Source organism: Mobula hypostoma, chromosome 7, assembly GCF_963921235.1.
Source record: "Mobula hypostoma chromosome 7, sMobHyp1.1, whole genome shotgun sequence".
NCBI classification, from domain to species: domain Eukaryota; kingdom Metazoa; phylum Chordata; class Chondrichthyes; order Myliobatiformes; family Myliobatidae; genus Mobula; species Mobula hypostoma.
Window position 1 is genome coordinate 11,724,561 of NC_086103.1, and position 27,951 is coordinate 11,752,511.

Consider the following 27,951-nt stretch of genomic DNA (forward strand, 5'->3'; position numbering starts at 1 on the left):
CTGTACTCACTGGAATTCAGAAGGATGAGAGGAGAAGGGACAGATAAGATAGAGGCAGGAAAATTGTTTCCACTGGTAGGTGAGACTAGAACTAGGGGACATAGCCTCAAGATTTGGGGGGAATAGATTGAGGAGGAACTGCTTTTCCCAGAGAGTGGTGAATTCTCTGCCCAATGAAGCAGTGGAGGCTACCTCAGTAAATAAGATTTTTGCATAGTAGGGGAATTATGGGTTATGGGGTAAAGGCAGGCGGGTGGAATGAGTCCATGGTCATATTAACCATCATCTCATTGAATGGCAGAACAGGCTCAATGGGCCAGATGGTCTACTCCTGGTCCTGTTTCCTATGTTCTTATAACTACACTCAACTTCACCTGCCCCATCATCGAAATGGTCCCACAGCCTACGGGCTTACTTTTAACAACTCTTCATCTCTGGTTCTCAACATATATTGCCTTATTTATTTATTATTTCTTTCTTTTTGTATTTGCAGTTTGTTGTCTTTTGAACACTGGTTGAATGCCCAAGCTGGTGTAGTCTTTCATTGATTCTGTTACGGTTATTTTTCCGTTAAAGGTTTATTTTTTATTATGCCCACGAGAGAATGAATCTCAGGGTTGTATATGGTGACATACGTGTACTTTATATTGAATTTACTTTAAACTTTGTGTAAGATGTTGGCGAGGCCTAATTTGGAGTATTGTATGCAGTTCTAGTCATCTACCTACAGAAAGGTAATCATAAGCAACACACAAAATGCCGGAGGAACTCAGCAGGTCAGGCAGCATCCATGGTAACGAATAGACAGTTGGCGTCTCGGGCTGAGACCCTTCTTCAGGGTTGAAAGAGTGCAGAGAAAACTTACAAGTTTGTTGCCAAGACCAGAGGACCCCAGCTGCAGGGGAAGGTTGAATAGATCAGGACTTTATTCACAGTAGTGTAGGAGAATGAGGGGAGATTTGATAGAGCTATATAAAATTATGAGGGGCATAGACAGGGTAATGCAAGCAGGTTGGGTGGATCTACAACTAGAAGTTATGGGTTAAGGGTGAAAGGTGAAATGTTTAAGGCATGGGTTCTCAACCTGGCAGTTCACGCACCCCCCCCACAAGACCATAAGACACAAGAGCAGAATTTGGCTATTCAGCCCATCAAATCTGCTCTGCCATTCCATTATGGCTGATCCCAGATCCCACTCAACACCATACACCTGCCTTCATGTCATATTCTTTAATGCCCTGACCGATCAGGAAATGATCAAATTCCACCTTAAATATACCCATGGACTTGGCTTCCACCACAGTCAGTGGCAGAGCATTCCACAGAGTTATGACTCAGTCTAAAAAAATTCCTCTTTACCTCTGTTCTGAAAGGTCACCTCTCAATTTTGAGGCTGTGCCCTCTAGTTCTGGATAGCCTCATGATTCAGGACATTTACAAGGGCAGGTGTGTAAAAAGGGCCCACAGGATCATTGGGGACCCAAGCCATCCCAACCACAATCTATTCCAGCTGCTACCATCTGGGAAACGGTACCGCAGCATAAACGCCAGGACCAACAGACTCCAGGACAGCTTCTTCCACCGGGCCATCAGAATGATGAACTCTCGCTGATTTGAGTGTACTCTGTATTACACTGACTGTTCCATTCATAATAAATTACAATGATTGCACGTTTAGATGGAGACATAACGTAAAGATTTTTTCTCCTCACGTATGTGAAGGATGTAAGAAATAAAATCAATTCACAGGAAACATCTTCTACACATCCACCCTATCTGATCCTTTCAGCTTTCAGTAGGTTTCCACGAGATTCCCCCCTCCGCATGTTTCTAAATTCCAGTGAGTACAGGCCCAAAAGCTGCCAAACACTCCTCATATGTTAACCCTTTTATTCCCGGAATCATCCTCGTGAACCTCCTCTGGACTCGCTCCAACAACAACACATCCTTTCTGAGATATGAGGCCCAAAACTGTTGACAATACTCCTGACTAATGTCTTATAAAGCCTCAGCAATATCTCGCTTTTGTATTCTATTCCCCTTGAAATGAATGGCAACATTGCATTTGCCTTCTTTAGCACAGACCCAACCTGGAAATTAACCTTCTGGTAGTCTTGCACAAGGGCTCCCAGGTCCCTCTGCACCTCTGATGTTTGAACCTTCTCCCCATTTAAATAATAGTTCGCACTATTGTTCCTTTTACCAAAATACTTTATCATACATTTCCCAACACTGTATTCCATCTGCCACTTTTTTTGCCCATTCTTCCTATTTGTCTAAGTCCTGCTACAATCACTACCTCAGCACTACCTACCCCTCCACCTATCATCATATCATCTGCAGACATTGCCACAAAGCCACCAATTCCATTATCCAAATCACTGACAAACGATGTGAAAAGCAGCGGTCCCAATACTGACCCCAGAGGAGCAGCGCTAGTCACCGGCAGCCAACCAGAAAAGGCCCAATGGTAGAGCATAAAAAAAGTTTGGGAACCTCAAGTTTAAGGGGCAACTTCTCCACTCAGAGGGTGGTGAGAGTCTAGAACGAGATGCCAGCTGGATGTGGGTTCAATTGTAACACTTGAGAGAAATTTGGATGGGTACACGGATGAGAGAGGTATAGAGAGGGCTATGGTCGAGGTGTGAATAAATGGGACTAGCCTGAGAAACAGGCTGGCGTGGACAAGATGGGATGGGCCATGAGGGTGATGAGTACGTGGAATGAGCTGCCAGAGGAAGTGGTTGAGGTGCTTAAAGGTCATTTGCATAGGTAAATGGAGAAGGTTTAGAGCAGGGGTCCCCAACCTGGGGTTCATGGACCCCTTGGTTAATGGGTGGGATGGTGGCATAAGAGTGCTGGGAACCCCGGGTTTAGAGGAACATGGGCCCAAAGCAGTGAAATGGCACTCCCACAGTTAGACAACTTGGTCAGTATAGTACAGTTGGGCTGAAGGGCCTGTTTCTGTGCTCTACGACTCCCTGATCTCTGCTTCTCCAATGAGAATACACCATAGTCAGTATTCCTTCTGGATGCATCATGGCTTAGTACAGAAACTGCTCTACCCATGACTGCAAGGATTTGTGGACACATGACAGAAACCAGACACTGTATGCACTTCTCACTGCCTCAGTAAAACAGGCAGCATAATCACCCCAGACATTCTCTCTTCTCCCCCATCACCCATCAGGCAGAAGGTACCAAAGTCTGGAAGCCAGTACCACCTGGATCAAGGACAGATTCTATCCAGCACTTTCAAGAGTCTTGAACAGACCTCTTGTTCAGCAAGATGGACAATTGACCTCGCTATCTACTTCGTTTTGATCTTGCACCTTATTGCCTGCCTGCACTGCACTTTCTCTGTAACTGTGACACTTCATTCTGCATTGTTATTGTTTTCCCTTGTTCTACCTCAATACACTGTATAATGATCTGATCTGTATGAACAGTGTGTAAGACAAGCTATTCAGTGTATCTCAGTACAGGTGACAATCATAAACCAATTCCAAATGGACTACAAAGTTTACTTCAGAGTCAGAAAAAAAATGGTAACAGGTCTTTCTGGCCCAACACACTCATGCCACCTAATTATACCCATGTGACCAATTAACTACTAAGCCCTATGTCCTTGGGAAGAAACCAACGGGGTTGTGGGGAGAACGTACAAGCACCTTGCAGACAGTGGTGGGAATTGAACCCAGGTACTGGTATCGTAACAGCATTATGCTGACCACTATGCTACCACACTGCTGCAAAAGTACTTTTCCATAGTTTTGCTCAGCTGATAAATCTTCTTTGTGACAGCCTCAGGGCATGGAAGTATTGAATTTGATTCCAAAATTCCCATCAGATCCACCAGGGTTGTGGCTCAGGAGAATGTGTGGAATTCATTGCCACACACAGCTCTGGAGTCCAAGTGGGTAGACTTGGGCGTAGTTGGCATGTTGGGCCTGCTGTACATCCAAATAGACAAACATACTGTCTGTCCTGATCTGAAAGCTGTCTTAAGCACAATTAGAAAACAACAGCTTGACTTGGAGAACAAGTTTAAAACATTTTCCTAAAGAAATTCCTCCTTGCCTCTCACAATAGAGTTGCTTTGGTGATTAATCCAATGCTTTTTAATGAGGGATATGAGGGAAAGGTTTGAAGATTTGCAGCAATTGTTTTTATTAATTTTGTGACACCGATGTAATCTTTGAGGCCCATCAGGTCTCCAGCTGGAACTCGGGGTATTGGAATTGGCTTATTGTTAAGTGTACCAAGAGACAGCTAAATACTGGTCTTGTGTACTGTTCATACAGATCACATCATTACACGGTGCATCATCGTAGAACAAAGGAAAACATGAACAGAATGCAGAATAAAATAATAAACTGGATATATTTAAAAGTGGAGGTTACAGAACAGGCCCTTCAGCCCACAATGTTGTGCTGAACTTGAGAGGTTCTTGTCTAGTCAGGGTGTCAAAGTAGTTAGTGAGGAGAGAAGGCAGGACAATGGGTTAAAAGGGATGATCCATCAGCCATGATGGAATTGTTAGCAGACCCAATGGACTGTATGGCCTGATTATGCTCCAATGTCTTATGGTCTTATCACCAGGTGTGTCAGTGGAAAGTTAACCTTTCCTACATCCAAAGGGTAGTTTCAAGCATTTGTTCGGCTAATGGAACATAGTCAAGAGACTGACCTCAAAGATGGGGAGGTGGTTGGAATTCCAGGCCTTAATCCGCTCGGCGTTGATGTCCACTACGGTGACGGTGATGTCCTTACACATCTGTGCAATGACGCTGCACGTTGGGCCCCCAACATATCCAGCCCCAATACAGCAAATCTTGTTGACCACAACCATCTTCTCCACCTATACGGGGGCTGGGGAAGAGATGCTGTTAATTATCAGAGAACAAGGGTTGGCTTTACTCCACCCAAAGTGCTGGGGGTACCTCCTCCAATCTCCCTCATTAGGTCAATTACCTCCAGATTAGCTTTAATTGTCACATGTACATCAAAACAGGGAGGTGGGGTGGAGATACGTCTCTAACAAAGGAGGTGTAAGACTCTCCTCCTCTCCACAGGTCGCCCTTGGGCAAGGTGCAGCACCTGCTTTGCCCCCGATCAGGGTCACGTGAAGCCATGGGAGCAGGTGGTGGATGGTCGTATGAGCAGCTGGTGCAGATCACAAATTCTGGTTATGCGACCACTGACACCAGGCAGACAGTCTCTGAAGAGTATTGATAATGGCTGGGATCACCGGCCTTGTAAAGACAACATCCAGAAGACAATGGCAAATCACCTCTGTAGAAAAATTTACCAAGAACAATCATGGTCATGGAAAGATCACGATGGCCCAGGTCATACAACACGGCACATAATGATGATGTCATACAACATGGCACATAATGATGACGAGTCATCTAGGATGTCACACCTACGCTGTCGGAAGCAGGTCATTGGGTGACAGTCCGAGGGGGGAAAGCGAAGGTGAGCAGACAGGTAGTGCAGAGCACCCCTGTAGCCATTCCCCTGAATAATAAATTTACCGTCCTGGATACTGCTGGTGGGGACGACCGACCAGGTGTGAGCCACGGTGGCAAGGCCTCCGGCACTGAGTCTGACCTGTGGTACAGAAGGGTGGGATGGAGAAGAGGAGAACTGTCGTCATTGGAGACTCTATAGTCAGGGGAGCAGACAGGAGATTTTGTGGACGTGAGAAGGACACCTGCATGGTTTGTTGCCTCCCGGGTGCCAGGGTCCGGGATGTCTCTGACCGGGTGCACGACATCCTGGTACGAGAGGGAAAGCAAACAGAAGTCGTGATACATGTTGATACCAACAACATAGGCAAGAAGAGGGATGAAGTCCTGAAGTGTGAGTTTTGGGAATTAGGCAGAAGGCTGAAGAACAGGACCTCAAGGGTGGCGTTCTCAGGGTTGCTACCAGTGCTACATTACAGTGATGGTAAGAATTGGAGGAGATGGCAGTTGAATGCGTGGCTGAGGAGTTGGTGCAGGGAGCAGGGTTTTAGATTTTTGGATCATTGGGATCTCTTCTGGGGAAGGTGGGACCTGTACAGATTGGATGGGTTGCACCGGAACTCGAGGGGGAGCAATATCCTTGCAGGTAGGTTTGCTAGCGTGGTTCGGGAGGGTTTAAACTAATTTGCGAGGGGGATGGGACCCAGAGTGATAGAGCAGTGAAAGAAGTGCATGGAGTAAAGCCAGATCTAACATACAGAGAGACTTTGAGGAAAGAGAAGCAGAATAAACGGTGTAAAGACAGTAAGGTAGAAGGACTGAAATGTGTGTACCTCAATGCAAGAAGCATCAGGAACAAAGGTGATGAACTGAGAGCCTGGATACATACATGGAATTATGATGTAGTGGCCATTACAGAGACTTGGCTGGCACCAGGGCAGGAATGGATTCTCAATATTCCTGGATTTCAGTGCTTTAAAAGGGATGGGGGGGAGGGGAGGAGGGGTGGCATTACTGGCCAGGGACACTATTACAGCTACAGAAAGGGTGGGTAATGTAGCAGGATCCTCTTTTGAGTCAGTATGGATGGAAGTCAGGAACAGGAAGGGAGCAGTTACTCTACTGGGGGTATTCTATAGGCCTCTTGGTAGCAGCAGAGATACAGAGGAGCAGATTGGGAGGCAGATTTCGGAAAGGTGCAAAAATAACAGGGTTGTTATCATGGGTGACTTTAACTTCCCTAATATTGATTGGCACCTGATTAGTTCCAAGGGTCTAGATGGGGCAGAGTTTGTTAAGAGTGTCCAGGACGGATTCCTGTCACAGTATGTGGACAGGCCGACCAGGGGGAATGCCATACGAGATCTAGTACAGGTAATGAACCGGGTCAGGTGACAGATCTCTCAGTGGGTGAGCATCTGGGGGACAGTGACCACCGCTCCCTGGCCTTTAACATTATCATGGAAAAGGAAAATCAGAAAGGACAGGAAAACTTTTAATTGGGGAAGGGCAAATTATGAGGCTATAAGGCTAGAACTTGCAGGTGTGAATTGGGATGATATCTTTGCAGGGAAATGTACTATGGACATACGGTCAACGTTTAGAGATCTGTTGCAGGATGTTAGGGATAAATTTGTCCTGGTGAGGAACATAAAGAATGGTAGGGTGAAAGAACTATGGGTGACAAGTGAGGTGGAAAATCTAGTCAGGTGGAAGAAGGCAGCATACATGAGGTTTAGGAAGCAAGGATCAGATGGGTCTATTGAGGAATATAGGGAAGCAAGAAAGCAGCTTAAGAAAGGGCTGAGAAGAGCAAGAAGCGGACATGAGAAGGCCTTGGCGAGTAGGGTAAAGGAAAACCCCAAGGCATTCTTCAATTATGTGAAGAACAAAAGGATGACAGGAGTGAAGGTAGGACCAATTAGAGATAAAGGTGGGAAGATGTGCCTGGAGGCTGTGGAAGTGAGTGAGGTCCTCAATGAATACTTCTCTTCGGTATTCACCAATGAGAGGGAACTTGAAGACTGTGAGGACAATATGAGTGAGGTTGATGTTCTGGAGCATTTTGATATTAAGGCAGAGGAGGTATTGGAGTTGTTAAAATACATTAGGACTGATAAGTCCCCGGGGCCTGACGGAATATTCCCCAGGCTGCTCCACAAGGTGAGGGAAGAGATTGCTGAGCCTCTGGTTAAGATCTTTATGTCCTCGTTGTCCATGGGAATGGTACCGGAGGATTGGAGGGAGGCGAATGTTGTCCCCTTGTTCAAAAAAGGTAGTAGGAATAGTCCGGGTAATTATAGACCAGTGAGCCTTATGTCTGTGGTGGGAAAGCTGTTGGAAAAGATTCTTAGAGATAGGATCTATGGGCATTTGGAGAATCATGGTCTGATCAGGGACAGTCAGCATGGCTTTGTGAAGGACAGATCGTGTCTAACAAGCCTGAAAAGAGTTCTTTGAAGAGGTGACCAGGCATATAGATGAGAGTAGTGCAGTGGATGTGATCTATATGGATTTTAGTAAGGCATTTGAGAAGGTTCCACACGGTAGGCTTATTCAGAAAGTCAGAAGGCATGGGATCCAGGGAAGTTTGGCCAGGTGGATTCAGAATTGGCTTGCTTGCAGAAGGCAGAGGGTCGTGGTTGAGGGAGTACATTCAGATTGGAGGATTGTGACTAGTGGTGTCCCACAAGGATCTGTTCTGGGACCTCTACTTTTCATGATTTTTATTAACAATCTGGATGTGGAGGTAGAAGGGTGGGTTGGCAGGTTTGCAGACGACACAAAGGTTGGTGGTGTTCTAGATAGTGTAGAGGATTGTCAAAGATTGCAGAGAGACATTGATAGGATGCAGAAGTGGGCTGAGAAGTGGCAGATGGAGTTCAACCAGGAGAAGTGTGAGGTGGTACACTTTGGAAGGGCAAACTCCAAGGCAGAGTACAAAGTAAATGGCAGGATACTTGGTAGTGTGGAGGAGCAGAGGGATCTGGGGGTATATGTCCACAGATCCCTGAAAGTTGCCTCACAGGTGGATAGGGTAGTTAAGAAATCTTATGGGGTGTTAGCTTTCATAAGTCGAGGGATAGAGTTTAAGAGTCACCAGGTAATGATGCAGCTCTATAAAATTGGTCAGGCCACACTTGGAGTACTGTGTCCAGTTCTGGTCGCCTCACTATAGGAAGGATGTGGAAGCATTGGAAAGGGTACAGAGGAGATTTACCAGGATGCTGCCTGGTTCAGAGAGTATGCATTATGATCAGAGATTAAGGGAGCTGGGGCTTTAATCTTTGGAGAGAAGGAGGATGAGAGGAGACATGATAGAGGTGTACAAGATAATAAGAGGAATAGATAGAGTGGATAGCCAATGCCTCTTCCCCAGGGCACCACTGCTCAATACAAGAGGACATGGCTTTAAGGTAAGGGGTGGGAAGTTCAAGGGGGATATTGGAGGAAGATTTTTTACTCAGAGAGTGGTTGGTGCGTAGAAAGCACTGCCTGAGTCAGTGGTGGAGACAGATACACTAGTGAAGTTTAAGAGACTACTAGACAGGTATATGGAGGAATTAAAATGGGGGGTTATATGGGAGGCAGGGTTTGAGGGTCGGCATAACATTGTGGGCCAAAGGGCCTGTACTGTGCTGTACTATTCTATGTTCTATGATGACATTAAACACACAAATGCTCTGGTTTCTCCCAAATTGCAAAGAGATACAGATTAGGGTTAGTAAATTGCGGGCATACCATGTTGGTGCTGGAAGCATGGTGACACTTGCGGGCTGCCCCCAGCACATCCTCAGACTGCGCTGGTTGTTAACACAAACAAAACATTTTACTGCATGTTTTGATGTACATATGACAAAGCCCATCTTTATCTTTACTCTGAGCTTGACTTCCTTTTGTACTACCCTAGTGTAATTATGAATGGAATGTTCTATATGGATGACACAAGCAAATCACTTCACCGTAATAATAAAAAAAATTTCAAAACAGAATTGCAACGATGAAGCCAGAAATGAGAGGTGATAAACACAATGGGAGTAAGGAAGGCAAATGGAATGCTAGCATTCATTTGAAGAGGACCAGAACATAAAAGCAAGGATGCATGACCACAAGACTAAGAGATAGCAGGCCAGTAGGTCCATCGAGTCTGCTCCATCATTTCATCATGGCTGACTCATTATCCCTCTCAACCCCATTCTCCCCATAGCCTCCTGACTAATCATTGAAGGAAGTCCATTAGAACAGAGGTGAGGAGGAATTTCTTTAGCCAGAGCGTGGTGAATCTGTGGAATTCATTTCCACAGATGGCTGTGGAGTCCAAGCTAACGGGTATAGTTAAAGCGGAGGTTGATCGATTCTTGATTAGTCAGGGTATCAAAAGTTATGGGGAGAAGGCAGGAAAATGGGGTTGAGAGGGATAATAAATTAGCCACAATGGAATGACAGAGTAGACTCAATGGGCTAAAAGGCTCCTCATAGGTCAACATTTATTCCTAAGATCGTTTGTGTGAATCTCTTCTGGACCCCTTTCCAATGCCAGCACATCCTTTCTCAGATATGGGGCCCAAAACTGCTCACAATATTCCAAGTGCGCTCTGACCAATGCCTTATAAAGCCTCAACTTTACATCCTTGCTTTTATGTTCTGGTCCTCCTGAAATGAATGCTAGCATTCCATTTGCCTTCCTCAACACCTTTTGAGCCTGCAAGTTAACCTCTAGGGAATCTCATACAGGGACTCCCAAATCCTTTGCACCTCAAATTTCTGAATCTTCGCCATTCAGAAAATAGTTTACTCCTTTATTCCTTCAAGCAAGGTGTACAATCGTACACTTTCCCACACTATATTCCATCTTCTGCTTCTTCACCTATTCTCCCGATCTGTCGAAGTCCTTCTGCAGCCTCCCTGTTTCCTGAACACACCAACACCAATATCCTGGGAGTGGTGGGGACACAGAAATAATTCCCACAAGGAAATAGACAAGGGAAACACAATCTCACAGAAAAAATGAGCAACACACAGGCAAAAGAAGAGCTGCTGTTAGAAAGAAATCAAATGAGGAAGTAGATGATTGACAGGAACAAAAGCTCCAACACAGACCTGCTCAGACAAGTGGTTTCCTGTCCGTATGTAACCCAATACAACTGGCTCAGATGTGCTCGGGAGATAAAAATCGGACACTCAGCAACTTTGGCAACACCTGTAGAGTGAGAAACAGATATTACATTTCCAAAAGCATTCCTTGTGTCTCCCATTCCCTCAATGCTGACCGACCTTTCGAGTGTTTCCAGCATCTCCTGCTTTTATTTTGGATTTCAAGCATCTGCAGTCTTTGACTTCTATTGGTGAGTGTACAGTGCATCGGTTCCAGAAGGTTGTTATAGCCGGGGGGTGGTAGTGGGGATAAGTTTCCACCTATTAAATACTAATGGCGTGCGTCTCAAATAGCCCCTGACAACCAAATCCGCTCCTGGCCTTCACGTCGGGCTCAGCTACTGAGCCTGGCAGGACCACTTCAACTGACAAGAGAAGGGGCAAAGGTGGGTTACTGGGGCCTTAAAAACAGTCACTTTGGGCAGATGGGGCTCATCAGCCGTGGTTGGCAGCTCATCTCAGAGAAGGAAAACTCTGATCTCAAACCTCCGCTGCCTTGCGGCGATACCCACTCATGGGAAGGTTTGAGAGTAAACCCTGAGGAAAAATCTGGAACTGGAGTCTCTACGGCAGTCCTACATTGAGTTCAATGCTGACTGGCAACTCCTGTCATGATGCTGATAAAAAATTGCATTAGTCTCCGCCATTTCTTTGCATTCTTCTTCTTCTATTTCCGGCTGTTTAGACGCATCTAGGCGTATTACAGCCCTCCGCAGGATGTATAATTAATTATAGAACTTCAAGGAACTCAAATTCTCAAATACAACCTAGTCTCACGTATAAACTGAATAATACTCTTCAATCAGTTGTTGATTCTCTTGATGGCCAAACAAAGATTTAATAGAAAACCAAAATAAATTTAAGCCAGATAGCCCCTTGAACAACATGCTTCTTTCAATCTTGTATTGACTACAGCTCAGCAAAACATGCTGGACTGTCTCTGGACTACCACAGTCACATAATCCAGTAGGGTGTTTTCCTATTATCTTTAAATAATAGTTTAACCCACAATGCCCCAACCTAAGTCTTGTAAATTTCACCATATCTCTACGACTTAAAAGGTAACAGTCTGAGACCTTTTTAACTAGTGGGTGACTAGAAAAATAATGCCTGCCCCTTAATTCATTTTTCCAATCCTCCTGCCACTTCTCTATACCTTTTTTAATCCTACTTCTCAATTCTGCTCTGCCTAGGGGAACTCTAATTTCTACTTGCCTGCTCTGTAAGGAAGACTTTGCAATGCCATCCACAATTTCATTTCCCTCCACCCCAGCATGCCCAGGTATCCATGAAAATCTAACTGCACAACCCATTTTCCCTACTCTAAACAACACTAAGAGAATCTCAATAACTGTGTCAGAACGAGCTTTTGATTTACTCCCTTTTATAGACTCTAAGGCAGCAGCAGAATCCGAACAGATAATAACCCTACGTGGTCGAGAGTCTTCTGTCCACCATAAGGCCCAGAGGATTGCTAATAATTCTGTTGCAAAGACAGAAACACCATCTGAAATCCAGTGACCAATCTTAACTCCAAGTTGAGACACATACATCCCAAATCCTGCCCTACTGCTCTCTGGGTCCACTGAGCCATCAGTAAATATCTTCAGATAAGATCCCCATTTATTATTTAAATATTCATTTGTGATCAACGCTGATGAAATTGCTCTGCTTCCTTGAAGCTGAAAAAGGAAGAATTTCCAACTTTCCTTTAACATAATTTCCTTTCTCAAATCACCTAACTTTCCAGAACCGTGTAACGCTTGGAACACCTCTACAAACATATCAACCTTTTTCTTATTGGTTACAGCTTCAATATCTCCTTCCAGCAAAGCTGGGATAGATGGTTTCCTATATATTCCAGACATTCTGTGAATGATCATCCATAGCTGCTTTATAGGTGTCTCAGGGCTCAGGGTTCCACAAAATCTTCTCCAACTATCCCTCTTTGGATTTTTAATTACTCTCCTTGCTACTGCTCTTTCCTTTTTATACTCCATAACATTATCTAACACTGGGTACTTTCTTAATTTCCTGTAAGCTCTATTTCTGTTTCTTACTGCTATATCACAATTTTTATTCCACCACAGAACTAGTGCTCGAGCCTTAGGAACATTCCATAGCGGAATAGTCAACTGAGCAACTTTATGAATTATAGAACAGAGGGATTCATTCCAATCATCAATGAAACCCTCGCTATTAATCTCTTCTATTATATCCACAGCTTTCTCCTGGTACTCATCCCAATGGGCCAAAGAAAAATTATACCTAGCAGACCTCTCCTCAACTTCTACTATCAAATTTCTACCAAATCTACATAATATAGGATAGTGATTACTTCCTAGTCTGCATCTTTACACCGCACGCTGTCGGAGCAGTGCTGCCAGGATAATCAAGGACACAACCCACCCAGCCAACACACTTTTCGTCCCTCTTCCCTCTGGGAGAAGGCTCAGGAGCTTGAAGACTCGTACGGCCAGATTTGGGAACAGCTTCTTTCCAACTGTGATAAGACTGCTGAACGGATCCTGACCCGGATCTGGGCCGTACCCTCCAAATATGCGGACCTGCGCCTCGGTTTTTTTGCACTATCTTACTTCCCATTTTTCTATTTATGATTTAAAATTTAAATTTTTAATATTTACTAATTTTTACTATTTTTAATATTTGTAATCCAGGGAGTGGGAAGCACAGAATCAAGTATCGCTGTGATAATTGTACGTTCTAGTACCAATTGTTTGGCGACAATAAAGTATAAAGTATCTATCCATAACATCCCATTCCCCAACCCTAGCTAAGTTTGAGGAAGTGATAGATAAGTCTAAGTGACTACAAGTATTCTTTACAATATTAAATCTTGTAGGCCTTCCATCATTTAGCAGTACCATGTTGTATTTATCTAGAAACTCCTCTACCACCACTCCATTACTATCTTTACTTTCACTACCCCATATAGGATTATGGGCATTGAAATCTCCAACCCAGATTACTGGGGATCTTACCTTATTCATAATTTCATCCAAATTTGGTAACATATTACCTGGATTATAAAAGTTAATCAAAGTTATTTGACCATGAGAGCTCCAAACCTCCACAGCCACAATTTCAAGGTTAGACTTAAAATCAAGTCTTCTAAACTGGAGTCCTGTTTTTATGAAAGTTGCACACTCTCCACCAGATTTACTTGTTCTGTCCGCTCTCAAACTATCATATCCAGGGATCTCAAAATCAAAATGAGGCTTTAACCATGTCTCCTGTATACAGATCAAATCAGGCTTGTCTTTAAAATCTTTTTAATTCTTGACCATTTGCAGATAAACTTCTTGCATTCCATTGTAATATTAAAAACATCCAAATACTAATTATTGGCCTCTTCATCCACATAAAGCTCCTCCGTACTCTCTGATCCCGACAACTGGGAAGTATTCAATGATTGTCTGTCATATACTCATGTAATTTTTCCGGCAAAATCTGTTTTATATCAAGGAATCTCTCTGCAGCTCCAAAATCTACTTTTATCATATCCGACTTCTTGGCTGTAGTTTTAGCCCAGACCAGTACATCAACAACAAATGCCAAAAAACTCTTTCGTCATCAACAACATGCCTGAAGGAACCATAGTTGGAGAACTCGGAATGAACTGACTCCCCATCATTCCAATCTTTTCTTTACTTATCCTTTGCTCTCTATCAACTTTCTTTACTGCTTCAGCATGTGATATTTTTTGTTGGATACTAACATCATGAATCTGCTTTGCCTTACTAAAATACTCACATCCGCTGAACGCCGCTATATGGTCCCCTCCACAGTTACTGCATTTAGGCACCGCTGCCTTACATGCTTTAATATCATGATCCTCCCCACATTTCATACATCTTCTTTTACCTCGACATGAACCAGCAACGTCTCCAAATCTCTGGCAATTATAACAGCGTAAGGGAGGCCTAATGTATTCTCTAACTTGATAAGACATGCACCCAAGATAGACTCTAGTTGGAAGAACATCACCAGCAAAAACCAGAAGAACAGGGGAATCCTAATTACTACCTTCTCTCGATTTTAATTGTTTGGCTTCAATCACTTGACCACCTTTAATATTGTCCAAAATTTCCTTTTCAGTCATGCCAGACCAAATACCATACACTACCCCCTTAACTCCCTTCCTTTCTTTCGGAGTAATACACTCCACTTTCACAACCAATTTTCCCACCATTTTAGCACTGTTATATTGGTCAATATCTTTGCAACAAATTTTTTGCAATCCATTAGACAAAATCTTGGCCTGGAATCCTTTACCTATTTGGTTCTATAACGCTGCTGCCACTTTCAAAGGATTAGGGGTTCTAAATCCTCCTCCTCCTTCCTTCTGACTTTTATTTCTATATAGTACTATAAATTCCTCCAATTCAACCATTTTCCTCAATTTGTTGTCTCCCCATTACTTCAGGTCTTTCACTTGATGCACCCCTTTTTTGGCTACCCTTACTTCTGGAGTATTCCACAGTCTCCTGCCCTCCCCCTTCAATCTCAACCCCTCCTCTCCCTTTTGCAGCCATAGGCTACAAACTAACCCTTTCCAAACTACACACATCAAAGTTGCTGGTGAACGCAGCAGGCCAAGCAGCATCTATAGGAAGAGGCGCAGTCGACGTTTCAGGCCGAGACCCTTTGTCAGGACTAACTGAAGGAAGTCCTGACGAAGGGTCTCGGCCTGAAACGTCGACTGCGCCTCTTTCTATAGATGCTGCTTGGCCTGCTGCGTTCACCAGCAACTTTGATGTGTGTTGCTTGAATTTCCAGCATCTGCAGAATTCCTGTTGTTTGCCTTTCCAAACTACTAGGCTTGTCCCCACCCACTCAATCAATCAACAGCCCCAAATGCCAGTCTGCTTCCCGCCCAGCCAGCAGCTGAGCAGCAGCCCAGGACGAGGTCAGGAAACTGAAAAGAAGTTAAACTACTATTTAACAGGAAGGTACAGTCTTCTCACCCCTTTACTTTGGATTCATCAACAAGATAGACAACAGCTTGCTCTCCATATTGTACTGCCCTGGCCAGCAAATCATGTAGACAGCTGGGACAGAACTTCTGTGGTTGACCCTGACCAATGAAGGGCCTCGCTGTATAGGAATATCAAATATTGAGTCAGCTCTGCCATTCCATCATGGCTGATTTATTGTCCCTCTCAACTCCATTCTCCCCATAACCTTTGACCTTGCTAATCAAGTAGTGAGATCAATCTACCCTCCCTCCTATATAATGCTCCATTTTTCTTTCATCCATGTGAAGATCTAAGAGTCACTTGATACTGAGACACATCCCAGGATGCACCGGGCCACATCATCAGTGATGTAACCACGAGTCATCGGTGATTCGGGGCTTTCAAAATCAGACACCTTCGCCCAGGTGACCCAGCCGGGGCTGATCAGGCCCTGGTTTGTGTTCCATCAGCATGGGTCTACGGGTCACCACTCTTCATCCACAGCCACCTGGGGGCTCATGCTGCAGCCTCTGTGATGGTCCTGATGGATCTTTTCTTTGCAGCCCCCATAATGCCAAGGAGAGAGTATAAATGATCCTAATGAATCTGCCTCTACAAACACCCTGGCAATGCATTCCACACCCACCACACTCTGCAAGAAACTTACCCCTGACATCACCCCCCCCCATAATTTCCTCCAAACATCTTAAAATGATGCCCCCTCATATTATCCACTTCACCCCTGGGGAAAAGTCTTTGGCTGTCCACTCAATCTATACCTCTTATCATCTTGTACACCGCTATGAAGCCACTTCTCATTCTCCTTATTAAGTAACAACACAAAGAAAAAAATGACATATGCTGGAATAAGGAGCAACACACAAAATGCTGGAGGAACTTGGCGATTCAGGCAGCATCTATGGAAAAGAGTACAGTTGACCTTTCGGGTCACGACCCTTCACCTGGACTGGAAAGGAGGAGGAAAGAAGGCCCAAAATGTCAACAGTCCAATTCCCTCCATAGATGCCACCTGATCTCAGACAGTTACTTGTGCAATGGGTTTTACAGATTTAGTTCCGACTCCTCAACCATCAGGATCGTAAACCAAAGGGGATAACTTCACTTGCCCCATCATTGAAATGTACCCACAACTTATGGACTTACTTTCAAAGAACTCTTCATCTCATGTTCTCTACACAAAATTGCTTATTTATTTATTAATTCATTTTTTAGTATTTGCACTGTTTGTGTTTTGTGCACACAGACTGGTAGAACGCCCAGGTTGGGGTAGTCCTTCGTTGATTGTATTATGGTCATTATTCTATTACAGATTTATTGAGTGTGCTCACAAGACAATGAATCTCACGTTGTCTATTTTGAATCTTGATTTTATATTTATTGTGTCTTTTTATTATATTCTTTCTACTTATTGTGGTTTTTATGCTGCATTAGATCCGGAGTAACAATCATTTTGTTCTCCTTTACACTGGTGTACTGAAGAATGCCTTAGCCAATCTGGAATCTCGACCTGCTGAGCTCCTCCAGCAGTTTGTATGTTAAGTAACATTTTGCTGGCAGGTCTGTCACCCGCAACGTTATGTTCCACAATGATCAATCTGCTGAATTTTAACTCCAGGGTCCAGGGTGGCCAGATTTGAATGAAAAAGGTTGCAATTATACATATATATGTATACACACACACATACATATATATATATACATACATACATACATACATACATACATATATATATACACATATACATACACACACACATATATATACATACATATACACACTTGCAGAACCTGTGGCATAACTCCAAACCACAATCTGAGAAGCCAACAGCTAACAAACGTTCTGCAATCTCCTGTAGTAAATGAGGTGTTAATAATCAGATAAACCTTTACGAGGAAAAGCCAACCAAAATGTTAAACATCAGACTCTTAAACCGGTGTGGATAATTTCACTCTACCCGACACTCAACTGATTCCACAACCTATGCAGTTACTTTCAAGGACTTGACAACAAATGTTCTCGATATTTATTACTTTAATTATTATTTTGTTTCTTTTTTGTATTTGCACAGTTTGTCATCTTTTGCACGTTGGCTGTTGGTCTGCCTTTGTTGTGTGCGGTTTTTCATTGATTCTGTTGTGCTTACTGTGAGTGCCTGCAAGAAAATGAAGCTCAGGGTCGTGTAGGGTGACATTTATATACTTTAATAAATTGATCTTAATCTTTAAATAGAAAAGTTTACTGTTTGCACCACAGTGGTGCGGCAGTTAGCCCAACTCTATTGCAGCTCAGGGAGTCAATCTCAGTGTCCTGTGTAAGCAATCCCTGTGGAAGGTGTGGATTTTCTCCGGGTGCTCCAGTTTCTTCCCAGTCAGGAGGTGTACAGAGTTGGTTAATTGCTCATTGTAAATTGTCCCCTGATTAGTTTAGGATTAAATCACTGTTGTCGGGCAGCTCAGAAGGGCCTATTCTACACTGTATATCTAAATGATTGAATTAATTAATAAATAAATTCCCTAGAAGTGATCCCAGTGGGTCAGGAATTGGACATTTTCACAGCCACCCTGTGGCACACAGCCATGGTATAACCACTCACGCCAACTACCGAGGGGATTTTCTACTGAAAATCTCGTGGAAAGGAACCGTGAACCCACACGCAGACGGGGTCAGTATGAGTCAAGGATCAACCAGTCAGAAAAATAAACACGAGAGATTCTGCAGATACTGGAACTCAGAGCAAACTGAAGAATTTCTTTAGGCAGAGGGTGGTAAATCTGCGGAATTCATTGCAACAGGCGACAGCAGAGGCCAGCTCAAGGGGTACATTTGAAGTGGAGGTTGATAGGCTCTTGATTAGTCAAAGGTTACGGAAAGAAGGCAGGGGAATGGGGTCGAGAGGGATAAATCAGCCATGGTGAGCAGATTCGATGGGCTGAATTGCTTGTTTCTGCTCCTATGTCTTATAGTCCATGGGAATAAACTGTCAACATTTTGGGCTGAGACGCTTCATCAGGATGAAGGAAGAAGCCAGAATAAGGTGGTGGGGGAAGGAGTGCAAGCTGGCAGGTAATGGGTGAGACCAGGTGAGGGGGGAAAAGAAGGGGGAAGCCAGGAGGTGATAGGTGAAACCAGGTGAGCGGGCAGGTGGGTGGGTGGGGAGGGGGATGAAGGGGGAAGCCAGGAGGTGATAGGTGAGACCAGGTGAGCGGGCAGGTGGGTGGGTGGGGAGGGGGATGAAGGGGGAAGCCAGGAGGTGATAGGTGAGACCAGGTGAGCGGGCAGGTGGGTGGGTGGGGAGGGGGATGAAGGGGGAAGCCAGGAGGTGATAGGTGAGACCAGGTGAGTGGGCAGGTGGGTGGGTGGGGAGGGGGATGAAGGGGGAAGCCAGGAGGTGATAGGTGAGACCAGGTAAGCGGGCAGGTGGGTGCGAGAGGGAGGGGGGATGAAGGGAGAAGCTGGGAGATGATAGGTGAGACTGGGTAAAGGGGCAGGTGGATGGGTGGGAAGGGGGATGAAGGGAGAAGCTGGGCTGTGATCGGTGATAGAAGTAAAGGCTGGAGAAGGAATCTGATAGGAGAGGAGAGTGAAGAAAGGGATGCTCAGATGGAACGTGAGGTTGGGGTAGCTCCCAATTGAGTTCACTAACTTATGGTAATTACCCTTCAAACCCTCATCTCCTTTCCCATTCAGATTACCCTCTCACCCCTTCTCTTCTCCTCACCTGCCATCTATTTCCTCCCACTTCTCCCATGGACCACTCTCCTCTCCTATCAGAATTCTTCTCCAGTCCTTCACCTCTTCTACCCATCACCTCCCAGCTGCTCACTTCATCCCACCTCTCCCCCACCCCCACTTTCTTATTCTGGCTTCTTCCCTCTTCCTTTCCTGTCTTGTTGAAGGGTCTCAGCCTGAAATATCGACTGTTTATTAGATGCTGCCTGACCAGCTGAGTTCTCTAGAATTTTGTGTGTTGCTGCATCTATTGCTTTATCCCTTTTCTGCACTCCCCCTCCCTCTCTCCCTATCATTCACCTGCCTGTCTTCCAATTGCATCCTCACTCACCTCCCCGACTTAAACCATCTGCGTGTCATCTCACACCGTTCCCCAGACCACCGATCACCTCAGGATCCTTTCTCACCATTCCCCCTTCTTTTCTCTAAACCTGCCACCTCCGCTCTCCACTCCCAGTCCTGATGCAAGGCTTTGACCCGAAGTGGCGACAAATCCTCACCTCCCCCCACCCGACAGATGCTGCTGAGCTCCTCCGTCAGATCATCTGTCAATTTAGATTCCAACATCCACAGCTGCTCACATCGCCATGCAAGAACATTTGTATATTTTGGATGCAGCACAGGCACAGTAACAGGCCCCTCTGGCCCACAAACCCGTGCTGTGAAATTACACCCATGTGACCAATTAACTCTTACGTCCGCAATGTGGGAGGAAACCAGAGCACCCTGAGAAAACCGCGTGGTCACAGGGAGAATGTACAATCAGTGGTGGAAATTAAACCCGGGTTGTGAAGAAGGCAATTGCAATGTTGGCATTCATTTCTGGAGGTATAGAATATAAGAGCAGAGATGTGATGTTGAGGCACTCGTGAGACCACTTGGAGTTTGTAAATCAAGTTCAAAGTAAATTTATTATCGAAGTACATATATATCACATATCCAACCCTGAGATTCATTTTCTTTCGGGCATTCACAGTAAATAGAAACAATGAAAGACCGCACCGAATGGGACAGACAAACAACCAATGTGCAAAAGACAATGAACTGTGCAAATACAGAAAGATAAATGAAATTATAATATTAAATAAATTAGCGATAAGTATCGAGAACATGAGCTGTAGAGCACTTGAAAGTGTCTGTAGTTTGTGGAGTCCGTTCAGTGCTGGGGTGAGTGACGTTTACCTCTCTGGTTCCGGAGCCTCGTGGTTGTGGGGTAATCATTGTTCCTGAATAGCATTACACTAACTACCACCTACTGTGCTGCCCAACTGCAGACTCGAGTCGCCAGACAACTACACCAAGTGATCAGGAATGCAAATAGCACGTTGGCTCCCTCGTATTGTAAGAGGAATTGAAAACCGGAGTCATCTCCATTTAAACAAACAAATGAGAGTCCTTACAGAATCGCACCATGGCACCGAAGTGGTTAGCGGGACACGATCACAGCTCATGGCTTCAGAGTTCAGAGTTCAATTTTGATGTCGCCTGGAAAGAGCCTATACATTCTCCCGGTGAACTGCGTGGGTTTTCTCCGGGTGCTCTGGTTTCCTCCCACAGTCCAAAGACGTATCAGTAATCGGTTGAATGTCCATTGTAAATTGTCCGGTGATTAAGCTTGGGTTAGATCAGGGGTTTTTGGCCAGCATGGCTCAAAGGGCCAGTTCAGCACTGTTTCTGAAACATCATCATTCTGTGCCGTGTTGTATGACATCATCATTATGTGCCATGTTGTATGACGTGGGTGATCATGGTCTTCCCATGACCATGATTGTTCTTGGAAAATTTTTCTATGGAAGTGGTTTGTCATTGCCTTCTCCTGGGCAGCGTCTTTACAAGACAGGTGACTCCAGCCATTATCAATACACTTCAGAGATGGTCTGCCTGGCTTCAGCGGTTGCATAACCAGGACTTGTGATATACACCAGCTGCTCACACGAACATCCACCACCTGCTCCCTTGACTTCACCTGACCCTGATCGGGGAGCTAAGCAGGTGCTACACCTTGCCCAAGGGCGCCCTGCAGGCTGGCGAAGGGAAGGAGCGCCTTATACCTCCTTTTGGCAGAGACGCATCTCCACCCAGCCACCCATATTTCGATAAATACACTACCAGCCTGCCCATCTGCATCGAGTCTCCAGGCAAGTACAGCAATCAATTAGGAATATAAATAGCACAGGACGGGGCCTGTATTAAAAGAGGTAACAAATGCTAAAGTTATCTCCATTTACAAAGGATCATGGTGAGAATGTCTGGAATATGTCTGGTCTATCTCACTCGGAACAGGGTCACTAGATTACAGATGATGATTGAGAGAGTGCAGTAAATGTTCACCAGATTGCTGGGATGGAGATTGTTATGGGGCAGGCAGGCTCTGTACTTCAGAGAGTAGAAGAATGAGGTGAGATCGATCCAGACGTATAACATTCCTACAGACAGGACAGACCCGTGTGGAGATCACAGAGTAATGCAGCCCTGAATCAGGAACTTTGGCCCAAATTACTGAAATGCAAGTTTACATAGTCGAGCGGGATATGTTTATTTTTCAGTGGCCAATATCAGAGGGTGTATATTTAAAGTGACAGTGTGCAAGATCTCACAGAGGTCACCCACTTCATTTCGACCTCCCTTTCCCAGTCCGACATAGCCCATGGCCTCTTCTACTACCCTGATAAGGCCACACACAACTGGAATACCTCATATTCCACCCTGGTAATCTGACAGCATGAATATCAATTAACTGGTTTCCGGTAATTTCTTACCTCTCACCCTTCTCTCTTTTTCCATTCCCAAATCCAGTTCCCCTCTCACCCCTTCTCATTTGCCACTTGCCAATCACCTCCCTCTGGTGCTCCTCCTCCTTCCCTTTCTCCCATAGTGCACTCTCCACTCTAATTAGATTCTTCTGTCAGTCATTTATCTCTTCCACCTATCTCCTCCCAGTGTCTCACTTCATCCCCTCCCCAACCACCCACCTTCTCCCTCACCTGGTCTCACCTATCTCCTCCCAGTGTCTCACTTCATCCCCCTCCCCCACACACCTTCTCCCTCACCTGGTCTCACCCATCACCTCCCAGTGTCTCACTTCATCCCCCCTCCCCTACCCACCCACCTTCCCCCTCACCTGGTCTCACCTATCACCTCCCAGTGTCTCAATTCTTCCCCCTCACCTGGTCTCACCTATCACCTCCCAGTGTCTCACTTCATCCCCCTCCCCACCCACCCACCTTCCCCCTCACCTGGTCTCACCTATCACCTCCCAGTGTCTCACTTCATCCCCCTCCCCCACCCACCCACCTTCTCCCTCACCTGGTCTCTCCTATCACCTCCCAGTGTCTCACTTCATCCCCCTCCCCATCCACCTTCCCCCTCACCTGGTCTCACCTATCACCTCCCACTGTCTCACTTCATCCCCCTCCCCCACCCACCCACCTTCCCCCTCACCTGGTCTCACCTATCACCTCCCAGTGGCTCACTTCATCCCCCTCCCCACCCACCCACCTTCCCCCTCACCTGGTCTCACCTATCACCTCCCAGTGGCTCACTTCATCCCCCTCCCCACCCACCCACCTTCCCCCTCACCTGGTCTCACCTATCACCTCTCAGCTTGTATTCCTTCCTTCCCCCACACCTTCTTATTCTGGCCTGTACCCTTCCTTTCCAGTCTTGACAAAGGATATTGGCCTGAAATATCGTCTCTGTAGACGCAGCCTGACGCACTGAGTTCCCCCAGCAGTTTGTGTGTGTTGCTACAGGGAAGTTTATTTTACACAGAGTGGTGGGTGTCTGGAATGTGCTACCTGGGGCAGTGGTGGAGGAAGATCATTTACAGGCATTCAGGAGGCTCTTAGACAGGCCCGTGAATGTGCAGAGATTTGGACATGGTGTGGGCAGAAGGAATTAGTTCAGTTGCACATTTGATTACCAATTTCATTAATTCAGCGCAAAATTGTAGGCTGAATGGCCTGATTCAGTGCAATAACATTCTACGCATCTTCACTGTGTCCGTGTCCATGATGCATACTGAGGGGAGATCCATGCATCTTTATTGTGTCCGTGTCCACATGTGCATACTGAAGGTACATCTGATAGAAGTTTATGAGATTATGAGAGGCATAGATAGGAGACAGACAGCACCTTTTTCTCAGGGTCAAAATCTCTAATACGAGAGGGCATGTATTTCAGGTAAGAGGGGGGCAAGTTCAAAGGAGATGTGAAGGGCAAGTGTTTTTTTTAAACACACAGAGAGGTGGGTTTAAAAATGTAAATACGAGGAATTCTGCAGGTGCTGGAAATTCAAGCAACACACATCAAAGTTGCTGGTGAACGCAGCAGTCCAGGCAGCATCTCTAGGAAGAGGTACAGTCGACGTTTCGGGCCGAGACCCTTCGTCAGGACTAACTGAAGGAAGAGCGAGTGAGAGAGGTGGGTGGCTGGAATGTTAAGCCTGGCGTGGTGGTGGAGGCAGACATGATGGAGGCTTTCAAGAGGGTTCTAGATAGGCAGATGGGTGAAATGGAAGGTATGGACATTGTGCAGGCAGAGGAGATTAGTTTAGTGGGCATTTGATTACTAATTTAATAGCTTCAGCACAATAGGAAGGGCCTGTTCCTGTCTCATCCTGTCGCATTCTCAGTTCCTCTGCATTGTAAACAAAGGAAGTGAGTGGGACAAGTTTTTTTTATATACAGACACAGACACACGCACAGACACAGACACAGACACACACACACACACACACAGACACAGACACAGCGGTAGGTGCCCCAATGTGCTGCCCAGGATGGAGGCGGAGGTGTAGACAGATACAATGGAGGTCTTTATCAGGCTGCATACGGGCGTGCAGGGAATGGAGGGACGTGGACCGAGAGCAGGCAGACGGAATTCGTGTGAGTAGCTTAACAGTGCAGTGCCTTGAGCCGACGGGCCTGTTCCTGTGCTGTACCGTTCTACATTCATCCGAGCTGATCAAGGAGTCCCAGTTGTCTGCATTTCAAATGTATCCAACTCCCCATCCAAGCACCTTTCAAATATTGTTACTGTACCTACTGTATCTCCACCACTTCCTCTGGCAGCTCGTTCCACATACCCACCACTCCAGACACTCAGCCAGCTCCATCAAGGGCCTATCCCCCCCATCATCGGGCTCGTCTTCAAAAGGCAAAGCCTCAAAAAATGCAGGATCCGTCATTAAGGATCTCCATCACCCAGGACATGCCCTCTTCTCACCAAGGTGGTGGTACAGGAGCCTGGAGACACACACTCAGTGTTTCAGTAACAGCTCCTTCCCCTCCACCAGATTTCTGAATGGACAAGAAACACCATGACCACTAGCTCACCTTTTCTTCTTTTTCTGCTCTTGTTTTACTAAATTTATTTCAAACTCTTAATGATGTTTCTTTCTGATGCTCTCTTTGCACCTTTTAAATATTTCTCCCTGGGCTGGGGTATATAGACTAGAGGTCCATTTCAAAATATGTAGTTGGTCATTTAGGATGAATTAGTTTATCACTAATGTACCAAGCTCCAGAAAAAACTTCTCTTTCACAGCTCAGATCATTACACAGTGCACCGAGGTAGAACAAGGTAAAACAATAACAGAATGCAGAATAAAGTGTTACAATTACTGAGAAAGTGCAGCACAGGCAGACAGTAAGAAGAGGATGGATGTGGACTTTGTGCAGGCAAAAGGGATCATAAAACACAGAACATCACAGTATGGGCCCTTCAGCTCAAATTATTATGCCAACCCTTTAATCTTCTCCAAGATCAATATAACCCTTCCCTTCCAGATCACCCTCCATTTCTCTCTCATCCACGTGTATCCAAGAGCCTCTTAAATGTCTCGAATGTATCTGCCTCGACCACCACCCCTGGCAGGGTGTTCCACACACCCACCACTCTGTGTAATGTCTACTCTGACATCCCCCCTATACATCGGGCTCGTCTTCAAAAGGCAAAGCCTCAAAGTCATAGTCATACTTTATTAATCCCAGGGGAAATTGGTTTTCGTTACAGTTGCACCATAAATAATAAATAGTAATAAAACCATAAAGTTAAATAGTAATATGTAAATTATGCCAGGAAATTATGAAATAAATCCAGGACCAGCCTATCGGCTCAGAGTGTCTGACCCTCCAAGGGAGGAGTTGTAAAGTTTGATGGCCACAGGCAGGAATGACTTCCTATGATGCTCAGTGTTGCATCTCGGTGGAATGAGTCTCTGGCTGAATGTACTCCTGTGCCCACATTATGTAGTGGATGGGAGACATTGTCCAAGATGGCATGCAACTTAGACAGCATCCTCTTTTCAGACACCACCGTCAGAGAGTCCAGTTCCGTCCCCACAACATCACTGGCCTTACGAATGAGTTTGTTGATTCTGTTGGTGTCTGCTACCCTCAGCCTGCTGCCCCAGCACACAACAGCAAACATGCTCGCACTGGCCACCACAGACTCGTAGAACATCCTCAGCATCGTCTGACAGATGTTAAAGGACCTCAGTCTCCTCAGGAAATAGAGATGGCTCTGACCCTTCTTGTAGACAGCCTCAGTGTTCTTTGACCAGTCCAGTTTATTATCAATTCGTATCTCCAGGTATTTGTAATCCTCCACCATGTCCACACTGACCTCCTGGATGGAAACAGGGGTCACCGGTACCTTAGCTCTCCACAGGTCTACCACCAGCTCCTTAGTCTTTTTCACATTAAGCTGCAGATAATTCTGCTCACACCATGTGGCAAAGTTTCCTACCGTAGCCCTGTACTCAGCCTCATCTCCCTTGCTGATGCTTTCCTCCAATCAATCACCTTAAAATTATGCCCCCTCGTATTAGCCATTTCTGCCCTGGGAAAAGTCTCTGGCTGTCCTCTCTATCTACACCTCATATCGTCTTGTACACCTCTATCGTGACTTCTCATCATCCCCGGCCCCAGAGAGAAAAGCCCGAGCTCACTCAACCTGCTCTCCTAAATATAACAATTCGAGGATCAAGTTAGTTAAGATATTTATACTGCGGGTTCAACAGGAGTCTGAGGGCCTATTGACCTGTTTCTGTGCTGTACTGTCAGTCATAGTACACAATACAGGAACACCACCTAGTCTGTGCCAAACCACTACTCTGCCTAGCCCCAGCCAGGCACCCAGACCACAGCCCTCACTCCAGACCCCTCCCATCCATGTATCTATCCAAACTTCTCTTAAAAGTTGCCACCGAAATCACATTCACCACTTCCACTGGCAGCTCACTCCACACTCTCACCACCCTCTGAGTGAAGACGTTCACCCATTGGTTCCCCTGAAACATTTCACCTCTCACCCTTAACCCATGATCTCAAACTGGAGCCTCACCCAACCTCCGTGGAAAAAGCCTGCTTGCATTTACCCGATCTATACCCATCAATTTTGTATATCTCTGTCAAATCTCCCCTCAATCTCCTACAGTCCAGGGAATAAAGTTCTAAACTATGCAATCTTTCCCTTTCACCCAGGTCCTCCAGAATTTTCTGTATACTCTTTCACCATTAACCTGTGACCTCTAGTATATATGTGTGTGTGTGTGTGTGTGTGTGTGTGTGTGTGTGTGTGTGTGTGTGTGTATGTATGTATGTATGTATGTATATATATATATATATATATACATACACACACACACACACACATATACACACGTTATATGTTCTGATCTGGTTACCATCATATTATGGGATCTTGCTTTGCACACGTTCCCGCCTCAGAACAACTTGGGAGGTAACGGGAGAAAGAACGGTTCCTCCAGGCGTTCGGGATTTGCTTCGGGGAACGGGGTGGACATTTCCTGAGATAAAAAAAAGAGTTGCGAAACCATTCCACACTGCCATCTTCATAAAACACGGCTGTTACTATGTTGTGACGACTTTTCAACCTAGTCAAAGATCAATCTGACTCCGCCACGGGTTGTCCCAAGCCCGGCTGCGAGAAATCCCGGAGCTACAGAAAAGCAAAGACCTCAGCACAGAGAGGAGGACGGGCTGGACCTGGGGACATGAAAGACTGACCGAGGACAGGGGACTCAGGCGAGCTGCTGCCGGTGCTCTATGTCGCTGAGGGAATGATGGGCTTACTGTACAAGATCAATCTAACCCTTCCCTCCATTGTTTCAGCCATCCATGTGCCCATTGCAGAGTCCTAAATGTCCCTCACATATCACCTCCCCTCCTTCCACACACTCATCACTCTCACCCCTGTGCTTCCCTCTGAATACCGCATCAATCCGACCCCCCGTATTACCTCCCGTTATCGCTCAGAACCCTCCCGCGGGGGCTGAAGATCGGGGGGGAAGGGGGTGATGGTGGTGGCTGGGAGGGGAACGGGCGAAGGGACAGTTGTGGGGGGGGGGGAGAGGTGGCGGAGGTTCGCCCCGCGAGGGGTGGGGGTTTAAACCGGTGCAGAAAGCCGATGAATGAATGAGACGGCCCCGGGAGAGAGGCAGCTCGCCGGCGCTGTTCTCCCGAGTGCAGGAGGTGTTTAACCCGCCCGTGAGCTCGGCAACTACTCAGGCCCCGGCACCATCACTCACACAAAAGCTTGAAAACGCGAGGAGCCGGGAATATAGGAA

General features: G+C 45.7%; 1 protein-coding gene across 2 annotated transcripts in view; it reads right to left on the reverse strand.

Moving 5' to 3' along the window:
- Nucleotides 1-27,951, reverse strand: part of LOC134349124 (UDP-glucose 6-dehydrogenase-like) — an 88,058-nt gene that overhangs the window by 59,935 nt on the left and 172 nt on the right. Inside the window, exons 2-3 of one of the 2 annotated variants that reach the window (XM_063053018.1) lie at nt 10,575-10,674; nt 4,691-4,861 (exon numbers count right to left, since the gene is read on the reverse strand). In XM_063053018.1, coding sequence (XP_062909088.1) covers nt 4,691-4,852 — 162 coding nt within the window. In that variant the 5' untranslated portion in view covers nt 4,853-4,861; nt 10,575-10,674. Of the gene's footprint in view, nt 1-4,690; nt 4,873-10,574; nt 10,675-27,951 lie in introns of both variants that reach the window. The other variant, XM_063053017.1, reaches the window with a different exon arrangement.